At 44.1% G+C, this 12,009-nt stretch overlaps 1 protein-coding gene across 2 annotated transcripts in view; it reads right to left on the bottom strand.

Annotated features, from left to right (window-relative positions):
• NID2 (nidogen 2) overlaps positions 1 to 12,009 on the bottom strand; it is a 60,913-nt gene that overhangs the window by 38,229 nt on the left and 10,675 nt on the right. For both annotated transcript variants that reach the window (XM_059373199.1, XM_059373200.1), the window contains exons 3-4: positions 11,090 to 11,322; positions 5,352 to 6,070 (exon numbers count right to left, since the gene is read on the bottom strand). In XM_059373199.1, coding sequence (XP_059229182.1) covers positions 5,352 to 6,070; positions 11,090 to 11,322 — 952 coding nt within the window. The remainder of the gene's footprint in view (positions 1 to 5,351; positions 6,071 to 11,089; positions 11,323 to 12,009) is intronic.

A 12,009-nucleotide genomic window follows, 5' to 3' on the forward strand; every position in this document is an offset into this window, starting at 1 on the left:
GAGTTGCATTTCTCCGTGGATTGGGGAGGAGGGACCAGTGCATCTGAATCACCTGGGGTGCCTGTTAAAAATGTCAGTTCCCAAGGTACACCTTTGCTACCGATTCACACTCCAGCAGCAGAGCCCAGGTATCCGCTCCTGAGCCACTCCCCTGGGGGTTCTTATGCCCACTGATGATGATGTTCAGGACATTGGTAACCCTTCCACTTCTGAGCTAGAGATGCTCATTAACGTAGTTAATGAATTTCATCTGACAGCAGCTCCTGGGATGTTGGGACTTCAGGGAACGCTTGCACATTCATTCCTGGCCAGCTGAGCAACAGGACTCAGGGCTTATTTCCACTTGGGCCCAGGTCCACAGGCATGCAATGTGCAGATCCTTTAGTGGAGGAAGCCCAGAAGCCAGGTCCCTCCCCGGAGAAGAGGCAAAACTGGACCTAGAAATAGGATCCCACATGCAGCTATCAATCCCAGGCAAGGAAAGCCAGACTTCTGGCCAACAGGCCTTCTCAGATTTCTATGGGAAATGCAGATAGATCCAAAGCTGCTCGCCTTGAAGGTAGAGAATCCATGTCTGAAATCCCAGCTGGATGAGATGTGCGATAAGCGTATCCCAAAACCAAGTGGCAATTCAGTGATCATTTGTATGCTCCTTCGCAGCAGAATTTTGGATGTGTTTTCACACACTTCTTCCTATTCTGGTAAAGAGATATTATCTCCATTTTACAAAGGAGAAAACTAAGGCCCATGGAGATAAGATGGTTCTTCCGGCTCTAAATCCCATGATCTTTCCATTACTCCGGGCAGTACTCGGGCGTGGCCTTTGGAATCTGCAAGAGACCTGATTCTGGTTCGGAAGGTAAAAGAGGGGTGTGGAAATTGGCATTTTAAAGAAGGGCCCCAGGTGACTCAGATGTAAGGGGACTAGAGTCCACACTGAGAAATCATTTTTCTCCCATGGTCTCCTGTCTCCTGAATTTCCCCACAAGCTTTCAGACCCTTCTGGGACCCACCTTCTGCCCGATAGCACCTGTCACAGAGACTGAGACAGTTGAGACCAGCCTACTGGCTTCTCGGGGCACAGCACGAGGGCGGAGGCCTGCCAGGTTTGAAGCACTCAATTTGCAAAGGCTTTGTGAAGTGTGGTTACATAGTAGGTAAAGCAATCTTCACATGAGGACTTTTAAATCTCATTTCTTTTTCCATTTAATGCTTTTTTACTCTTTTCATAGCCTTAATAGAAAGAAAAAGATGGGGTGGGGATACATAAGAGAAAAGAAGCAAAGGCATGGCCAAAGTACTTGGGATTTGTCCTAATTGGAAGTTACTCATGAAAGCGAAAAACTCTACCCTAGATTTGATGTGTTTTTCAGTCTTCATTTTGCTGGCAACCTTTAAGTGCCTGTCTTCAGCCTTGGGCTGCCCTCCTTTGCTAAGGGCTCTGGCCCAGCCACGTGGAAGATGGAAGGGGGGCAGGCTCCAGGCACAGTGTAGGAGCACAGAGGGGACAGAGGGTGTCCAGCAGGGGGCTGCCCCTGGCAGCTGGAGCGACTTTTATTTTTAACAGCTTTTACTGCTCAAGAAAAGGACCCACATTTTCACTGCAGGAAAGATCTTCCTAAGTTTCCCTGCCTTGAAGAATGATTGATTAGTCAGAAAAAACACATCCAACTTTGTAATGAAAAACAGTGGCATGCTTTGCCACACACACACACACGTGCAAGCACGCGCGCGCGTGTGTGTGTGTGTATGTGTGTATATAGCGATGCTGGTTGAGCAAATAATTATTAGGACCGTGACCCCAGCAGGTTCTCCCTTGCAGGTGTCATCACGGGTATGGGAGCTATTGGTGTTCACAGATCCCAAACCACGTGGAGCTGGACCCTCAGGAAAGGCTTTCTCGTCTGGAAGCCTGGATGGGGAGGCAGAGCCTGCTCCAGTCCATCCCGGGATGGAAGCCACATGAGGAACACATTCCTGTAGCCTTTCCCAAAGCCAAAAGTAGGGTGGGACTAGAAGCCGCAGGGAAATTCCTGTGACACCCCGGGCTTTCCCGGCTCAGCTGCCATCTAAGGAGGAACACGAGGAAACCACAATGGAGTATGAAGAGGTTTTGAACGCCAGTTGTCCCTCCCCTTCTCACTCACCATGCAGACGGAGGCAAGATGCTGCTCCTCACAGCACCACCTCCGCAGGTGTAAGGATACCTACGAGCTCTGGGTCATCATCCCTGCTCGCCACCGACAGGTGGTCCTTTCTGATTAGCTGTCGTCCTCGCCTTGCTCACCTGCTCCCTCAACTCTCTCCCTCTCTACATTTCCACAGTCGTTAGTCCTCTGTGTGGACTGTTTCCCCAGCCCTCCTCCTCCATGAAGACTTCCCAGACTGCAGGCACACGTGGGGCTTCCCTCTACTGGTTAGCTCACAGCTTGGGCCAGTCCTTCCATGGCTTCCTAGCTTCTTAGACAAGTCACTCAGTATTTCCAGGCTTCAGCTCCTTCCTCTGTAGCATGGGAAGAATGACAGTATCTGCTTCATAAGGCAGTTCAGAAGATTGATGGTGACAGCACAAACTAAAGCCAAGGTCCCACTTTGCATCCCACCGGAAATTCAGGAAATGCCAGCCCAAACTTCTACTAGTGCCTTGGTCAGAGAAGGGCATATGTCAGGTGCACAGGGAACTGTCTGGGTTGTCAATATGCTACTGGAGCTCCCTGGAGAAACAAGGCACCTCAGACAGAGAATGTCTGCATTTCCATTTTATTGCTGGTTATGTGCTCTATGAAAACAGAAGAAAGCAAATGATACACTTGAGGCCAGAACTGGAGTGTGGTTGGGACATTCTGGCGTGGTGTACACATTTTCTGAAAAGAATCTAGATTTCTCAACAACAAGAAAAGTCCATGGAAAGAGTCCCTAAGGGGAAAATTTTTTTTTTAAAAGAAAGGGAGAGATATTTAGGGGTTCTTTAACTAAATCTTAGTATCTTTGTTTGACAAGATGACTTCTAAGTTTAAAGGGGAAATTAAAATGTGTTGGACTTGGTGCTGCCCATATTCAATTTTAATTCTCACAGCTGCTTCACAAGGTGCACATTTCCTCCATGTTATAGCTGGGGAAATTGAAGATCAAACAGAGTATACACCTTATCCCAAACCACCCAGCAGAGTTGGGAATCAAACTCAAGTGCACCTAGCACTGAAATCGATGCTTCTCCATGCCATCAGTAGAAAGAGCCAGGCAAGATGGCTCAGAGTTGGGCACTCGTAGGCCATGTTCTGTGGGTGTCTTTGTTACCACACCCATCAGCTGTCCCAGAGGAAGTCAACTTTTGCCTGACGGACCTCTTGGGTGCCCATGTTTTGTCTGGGGAAAAAAAAAATTATCTAACAACTGTATGGTTCCATAATCCACACAGTCTTCCTAAAGCCTGAAGGGAAAACAGAAGCTCACCCATTTTCCCTCTACGCTTTCAAGTTTTAAAGTCGTCCCTCTGTGCTTTCTAACATGCGGTTGCTGTCTTTTTTTGTCCTTAAAGGTTCAAAAACATCTAGTTACATTTCTTTTTCTAAATGTCTTAGTACATTAATCAGCTTTTTCATATGCATTCTGCTACTTCTAAGGCGTCAGGAGGAGTCGCCCTCCAGCAGCTGCTAAATATCAGAGTTCATGCCCCAGGATGATGGCTGCCCCCTCTGTTCTCAATGTTCCTTAAGCCTCCTCCCCTGTCACTCCAGTGAGCTCAACTCTCACAGCTCAAAGCAGGCTGTACGGCCCCTTCTTCTGAACTCTTTAATAAATCACTCCACAAATCTGCTTCTTAATATTCCAACCTCTTCCCAGGGCAGGAAATCACAAATGAAAAGACCATTTTAGGATTCCTCTTCACTTCAAAATCCCTTTACCAAAAATCTTTTTGATACTTGGCTTTACGTTTTCTTTAAATATACAGAATTTTCGCTGAAAAGTCAGGAGGTTGTCAGAAGGGTATGGAGGTTCTAAAGCCTTCCGATCAAATTCACATCTTGGATTTGGCAGAAATGTGGCCCTTCAGCACACATGAAGGCCTGGTGGTTCAACAAGCCTGTTGAAGAGTTAAAGCAGCCACCATTTATAAAGGATCCTCTTATAAAGGATCAACTCGTGCAGGCACTAAGAACTTGGTTATCTCATTTTGTTCCCTCAGCAAATTTAGGAGAAATCCGAGTGACTTGAGGGTTCCATGAGTTGCCTCAAGTCACCCAGGCAGCAGCACACAAACAAGCGAGGCAGCACAGCTAGGATTCAAACCTAATTCTGACACCAGCGCTCTCCCTCTACTCAAGGCACAATGCCACTTTCATCACAAAATAGTTTCTTTCCTCCTAAAATAGACATTTCTTCAAGCATATTCTTGCAGATCACTACCACAGCAGAAGAACCCAGAAGGTCCCCTTTGCTGGGTCAACATGTTTTTACTACAAAAGAATGGGACACAGAAATGGTGGGGGGTGAAGGGGGAAAGAAGTCCTGAAGAGGGCTTTCACCTTTGGCCCCTTTTCTCCTATTAGAGATCAGACGAGCAGTCCCTGGAACAAATGGAATGAATCCCTGCTCAGTTTCTCACTCCTGTGTTTACATCCCTGACTGGGAAGAAAGAACTGATGTGACAAGTCTCAACTAGGAAGAGAAGGCGAAATGGCTCCATGTCTGTGTTAATTAACCACTGCCTCCTCTCGGCATTTCTCTTCTGGCCGCTCACTCTGGTCAGTGAGTCATGAAATGAGGACAAGACTCCAGGGAGGTGAATACCACAGCTGCACAGCCATGAACCAGAAATGACAAGACACAGGTGGTTAGCAACTTTCTTGCCCCATGGGTCTCTGCTCCTACACATCAGCAATGCATCTCTAACCAAGGGGAGCACACGCATTGTCCCACAACAGAGTATGAATCTGGAATGTTCATTTGAGCCAGTACACCCAGCCACTCAAAACGACAGCCTTAACCCCTCCACCCCTGCAATGTATATGAAACCTCAGAACGTTTCACCTTTGCTGAACTTTCAAGCTGAAATACCTCATTACACTTGAGAGCATAGCTGGCACGAGCAGCCCAGTTCTTCCCCATTTGCTTCATGGGGCCCGTTTGCAAAAAACATTATTAATGGTCAAGAGATTCCAACAGAATTTGCCTGCCAAGATTTATTTGGCAAAGATACTCCATCTCCTGAAACATAGGTTTAAAAAGTCCGTTCCAATCTTTGTTTTGCTAAACGTTGCACCAACTCGCTGGAGAGAAAAATCGCAACTCTTGTGCAAACCAGCTTTTGCAAAATGAAATCCCAGCACCCAGTCTTCTCAAGCACTTACCTTCAGTGTTGGAACCGATGACGTCCTCCACACCCAGCACTTGCCTCCCCAGCCCCAGTGGTGGAGTGTGAGCTAGCACGGGGTAATTCAGAATGGCCTTTCCTTCGGGGTGGGCTGGAGGGACATCCTCTTCTGAAGGCAGGGACGGTCCCGCTGCGTGGGGAGGCGGGGCTCCCCAGGTCAGACCCGGTGAATCTTCTTCTATCTTTGAAGGTGCTGGGCTTCTGTTCCCTTGCTGTTCAGAAGACTCGACTGCGCCATTTAGATCTGGGGCATCTACCCCACCTGGAGCTCTCCCCTCTTTGGTTTGAGGCTCCAAGGTGGCCGATTCGGTTTCAGGCGAGAGGGGCGGATCACTAGCTGTCAGCTGTGGCAAAGGAGAGGCCGGATCAGAATCTGGTAGAGATATCCCACCTCCTAAAGGTCTTGACTCAGCTTTCGGCTGGAAGGAAACCTCAATGCTGCTATGGCCTTTCCATGTGTCCTCTGGCTCACTTGGGGGGTACTCCACTTCTCCCTCATTCTCATCATAGTAATCCAGATTGTCTTCAGTGTAGTCACTTTCTGGAGCTGCTGTAGGGCCGAAGGACTGCTCCAGGGGGGGTGAAGGGCGGGCTTTGGTAAGGTCTCCTCCAAGGGTGGCTGGCCTGATATTGTCCAGTGGGGAGGTGCTGCCGATATGAAAAGCCCACACTCCAGGAACCCCCAGGTTGCTCTGTCTAAATGAAAAGGAAAGAGTGCATGACAAAAGTGTCCGTTTACCCAGCATCCCACAACAGTGAGCAATTTATTTGAAAACTGGAAGACTATTAAGATCAGATTCAGAGTTTTCACAAGCATAAAACCAGGCCTACATGGTAACTAAAAGGAGTATACTGGAATTTTGACATAAACTACCTCTTAACATGAGGTTTCAGAAGGCTAGACCATCAAATCAGAAATCTGCTCTAAAATTCACACATTTTGTCTAAAATCTAGCTATTTGAAAGCAAATAGGGAATGTGGGAATAGTTTATACCTTCTCTACTTTTAACACACTCAGGAAAATGTATGCGTAAAAATCTGTGCCAAACACTTAAACACTAATTACTACTACATACTTTTGAGACTTAGTCATGTAGAAAATGCTTAATGTTCTTCAGAACGATCTTCAAGGTAGAGGCAGTGATGTGCCCCATTTTACAGAGGAGAAAACAGGTTTAGAGAGGCTAACAAATATTTTTAAGGTCATACAATGAATAATTGGCAGAGCTTGGACTTGAATTCAGCACTTCCGCCAAACCCATGCTCTAAACATGTACATTATGTCAGAAAACCAATATACTACAGTCAGTCAGCAACTGAATTATCACTGGTCTCCGGAATGTTACAGACATTTCCCTGTTTAATCATATGGATTAATCAATTAACTAATTGACAAAGAATGGTGAGTCGATGTAAAAAAACTCAAAGAAAAATAAATGCCCACATCTAAAAAATGCTGAGCAAATGCAGAACAAAGTTAAGGGGACTATAAGAAAGTAGCTTAGTCAAAATGCCATGGGTTACACAGGAGAGGTGTTCAGAAACATCTAGAACCAGAGAGCTCATGCGTTTTCTTTACTAGAAAAGAACACGGACCCCATTCAGTTTTCCAAATGTTCCAGTGATGCATTATTTTAGTCAATGACACATTCTAAAGAGAATAACTACATATTTTATATGTAGTTTAAAAAAATTTCTAAAAAAATTTTTAAAAGCAACTTTGAACAAACAAGGGTCTTGCTAGCTTGAATGTATCAGTTTTTATTCTTCTCTGGTCTATGTGAAAATACCAGGCTCAAAGTCCCCCATGTTACAGGATTGCCTCAAAAGTCAGTCAGTGAGGTATAAGAGTTAATGACTAATAAGATAATAAGAAAATTATCAAATCATTATAATAACAAGAGACTTTTGCTGCTTTGGGTAGGTACTGATCACATTCACATGGATTTCTATAGCAGTAGTATTTTTCAATACAATTCTAAGAATTTCTCTTTCTCTCCTCTCTTTCTCTCTACCTCTCCCTCTCCCTCCTTCATGTGTATGCTCACACACATGCATGTGCACGTACAGATGCAAAGCTGTTTCTGTTGTAATTATAGCTACTTTAGGAAAAGAGGAGCAGAGAAAGCAAAACTGTGATCCTTTGTGCAACATGCTATGTATACTTAGTATGTTCAAAGACTTAATGTTGGTGTTTTTTGGCAAGCAAATAAGGAACACTTTAGTAAGAAAATAAGAGAGAATCCTGAAGATCTGAGGATACACATTTATTATCACATCAGAGGTATTGCAGCTGTGAAATTTCTTCTTGACGTTAGAGAAAACTATAAAAGCTTCAAAGAATAGGGAAATACTAATCATGGCAGAAAGAAGTTAAGCAAAATAACCTTCTAATGAAATATAAATCACTATCTTGGCTTTTGTCGTTGTTCATGATGGAAAAGTAACCAATTTGAGTTTATCCTAAAATCCGGGGTCATTTGGAAAGCTTAGTGATAGAATTTAATTTGTTTTCTAGAAAGGAAAACAAGGCTACAAAATGGGATGACAGTGCTTTCTTTCCTGGGTCATTAAGAGGAGTAAGTAAGAAAACCACATAAAATGTCTGTCATGAGGCTCTGCACATAATTAGTGCTTAGTAAATGCAATTTGTCTTCAAGGAGATAGAAAAAGTATAATCTCAAAGAATACAAATGGCTGGATTTAAATTTCCAGAAGAGGAGTTATGCCAAATCTATTATGAATTACATATTTTATTACCCTTAAGCTTACAATTACAAGACCAGTTTGAGGAAGACAAAAATTCTATTGACTAGGAAAATAACTTTCTTTTTCAGAGATACATACTGAAGTATCTAGTAGTTAGTATGAGCATGATATTGGTAATTTCCTTTAAAATTCTTAAGCCAAAAAAAAAAAAAAAAAGATGAATATTGTCAAAATGTCAACAACTTCTAAATCTAAATGATGAGCTTTTGGGTGTTCATTTAGCTATCCCCTCTAGTCTTCTGTGTATTTTTGAAAACTTAAATACTAAAAAGTAAAAATAGAAGATTAAATTAATCTTCTATTGGAGATTATTGGAGGTAGAGAAGGCCTTTCCAAGAATAACAAAGATCTGAAATCATAAAAGAGCAATAACTTTGCCAACCTTAAATTTACATCTTCTAGATGTATGTAAGTAATTTTATTTTTTTTAAATTTTATTTATTTATTTGACACAGAGAGAGACACAACAAGAGAGGGAACACAAGCAACAGGCAGAGGGGGGGGGGGGGGGGGGGGGGGGGGGGGAGTAAGGCTTCCCGCCAAGCAGGGAGCCCGATGTGAGGCTGGATCCCAGCATTCTGGGATCATGACCTGAGCTGAAGGCAGACACTTAACCCAATGAGCCACCCAGGCAGCCCGGTAAGTTATTTTAAAGAGGAACATCTGGACAAAAATATTCACACTGTGTAAGAGGATTAATTTCCTCACTATATTTTATAGGAGGTCTTTGGAGCTCTTCTTATTTATAGGAGCTCTTTGGATAGCAAAGGACAGGCAGAGAAGTCACAAAGATAGAAAAATAGCTATTACACATATGAAAAGGTGTTTGGTGTCACTAGTAAAGAAATGAGAGTGAGAGTATAAATATTTGACACCAACCAGAGTCACAAATATTGAAAAGAAAAGCTGCCGATCACGGTTCTCTCTTACTGGTGAGGACATAAACTGGACATCTCTGGGGGGCAGTGTGTTCATGTCCACCAAGATGTTCGACTGTGTATAGCTTTTCAGAGCAATTCTACTTTCAAGAAATTATCTTTCATGAAAATGAGAATCTAAAACTTTTATCCTTAAAACGATCAACATCTTCCTGAATGATACCTATAAGACAGTGATAAATGGGAAAATGCCGCATGGATAGCAAAAGAACCCTATTGGTTTTAAAAAGTTTTTGCAGAATGCTAAAGTCCTAGAAAGGCTATCAATCCTGGCTATCACGCGAAGTAGTGAGAGCGGGTAATGTGTGCTTTTATTTCACATTATTCGGCCTTGTTTGTGATTTCTTTTTTATGTTAAGCTATACGAAGGAAATATACCTCTGTCAATCCCACGTCTTCTGTCCTCATCAAGCCACTCTGAGGTTTCTAGGAAGCATGAAAAATACAAACGAGGGCAGGCACAGAAGAGGGTCAATGGGAGCGCTGTGAGGATGCGCGCGCAGGCCGGTGCATGGGTGCGTGCGTGCATGCGTGCTCGGGCGCGCATGCGCACGCGTGTATGTGTGAGTGCCGTGGGGTCTTTATCACTGTGGTTGGGGAACACAGCTGCTTTTTCCTACAGGCTGCTTGGCCCCCTGTACCCTAAGTACAGTTGGCACTCATTCCAGTGCTCAGAAACCGTCGATCCTTTCATCTGCTGACCCTCCCAGAATGCGGGCTGCTAGGGTGCGCGGCCTGTGCTTCAGACATCTTTGAATTTCAAGTGCTGGGCCCCCAGTGATCAACAGCGTCTGAGGTGTAGAGAATCTGGGGGCTCCAGAGTGGGACAGGAAGGTGGAACCGGAGGAGAGAAAGAAAGGAGCTGTTTTCTCACGTCTGGACTAAAAGGCCACCTGGACGGAGACTTAAAGATGCCCAAGGTGGGTCCTAAGCCTGGGAAACAAGACCAGGCTTCCCATACAGAAGAAGTAGTTCGGGACTCCAGGCTTGTGCTTAAATTTTTGCCACTGAGTAACTTCGAGGTGACAGGCAACGTAATGTCCCTAAGCTCATTTGTCAAACTGAGAAAGCAACAGAACTTACCTCCTAGGATTCTTATGAGTTTTAATTAAGGTAACTTCTGGAAAGTGTTTTATAATGTTTGGCAAATAGTAAGCTCTCAATAAATGTCAGCTCTGCGTAACCATATTTGGTGGTGGGGCCTGCTCCCTGGCAGCTGAGCAAAGCAGATGGCATGCAAAAGTGTCAGGTCTTCCAGTGCCCAGGAATAATGTAATGGAAGGGAGAAGCCATTAAGCGAGGCTAAGTAGCTGATGTATTCTGCCTGGCTTCTAGATCAGGATTTGGGAAAGGAATAAAAGCAAAGATATTTTTTTCACAAGCCCTGAAATTAATATCAACTGGTGCTAACCCAGATATGGTGGCTCTGTGGACCGACAAAGAGCAAAAGGGGCTTATTATTACACTTACAGAGTAAGCCTCTGATGGGTCTCAGGAATGTGCTGGCTACCTCATGGGAAACCAACCAGCATGGTTTGAGTTAATGAAATCAATACAGAAACCCCCAGACCTCTGACTGCTACCCATGTGTCTGGTTTTCCCTTTTCCCCAAATTACACTATTCTTGATTTAGCTTTTAACATGTATCTGTCCAAAAGATTATAAATCACAGCATCTCCTCCTTGTGAGATGATTAATCTGGAAAAACCTCACTCTGGGCAGTTATGTTACTGGACATTTTTATGTGGCTCCAAGAGCAATGTTTTTCATAGCAAGCCTCAGTGGCTGTGCAAACACATACACACTGTTCGGTTTCCAGTATCTATACCCAATAGGGCAGGAAGAATAGAGGGTCTTTTATATTTTGGTGAATTTGCTCCTCCCAGGGTCTAATCTAGTATCTGGTTTTGACCTGATGCCTAAGCCGTCAAGATATTATTCAATGGTGTTATGGCCACTCAAGTTTGGGTAGCTCCGAAGGGTCATGACAGGGAAAGGCTTACTTACTGGTAGAGATTTTTCACAGACTGTTCAGTGCTGGTCAGGCTGAAATAGGGTCCCTCTCTCTTCAGGTCATCGACCTCCCCTCGGCAAAAGCCCACCCGGGCGGGAAGATCAAGCTGGACGTTGTAAGACTCTTTGGGGCGAGTTCCAAAGAACTGAAGGCCATTGGCGGGGTACAGAAAGAGGGCGTAGGTATCAGACTCATCATATGCCAAAACTGCCTGGAAAGTGTTCAGCTATGAAAAACAAAAAATAGGAAATATTCTTAATAAAACAAACAAGAAAAGAAAAACAATACAGAATGCAGGCAAAGCATCATAAAGTACAAGGGTCTTCCCCCTTCTTAGGATTCCTCCAAACTGCTTCTTTTTTTTTTTTTCCTTAAGATTTTATTTATTTGATAGACAGAGATCACAAGTAGGCAGAGAGACAGGCGGAGAGAAAGGAAGAGAAGTAGGCTCCCCGCTGAGCGGAGAGCCCAACGTGGGACTCGATCCCAGGACCCTGGGATCATGACCTGAGCCGAAAGCAGAGGCTTAACCCACTGAGCCACCCAGGTGCCCCCAAATTGCTTTTATACATTATATTCTTTTCGGTTTCTTCTCCAAGCTATAATTGTGTAAGCTATATTATTATCATAATCCTCTTTTATCATTTAGGTTAATACTTAAAAGATGCATAGGTAAGAACCACAGGTTACAGAAGTAATATTTTAAAGGTTTCAAATTTCTCTCATCCAAACCTCTTTAAGAGCTAAGAGTCAGTACCAAAATTAACCCATATATACCCACCACCACTGCCCTAGTTTACTACACTGGGCCTCATGTGGCTCATTCATTCATTCATTCATTCACCTTTTTACTGAACCCCTATTATGGACAGGCATGGTGTTAGCCATTGGCTGATGAAAAGGCCTCCTCACT

The sequence above is a fragment of the Mustela nigripes genome, chromosome 13 (assembly GCF_022355385.1).
Source record: "Mustela nigripes isolate SB6536 chromosome 13, MUSNIG.SB6536, whole genome shotgun sequence".
NCBI lineage: Eukaryota > Metazoa > Chordata > Mammalia > Carnivora > Mustelidae > Mustela > Mustela nigripes.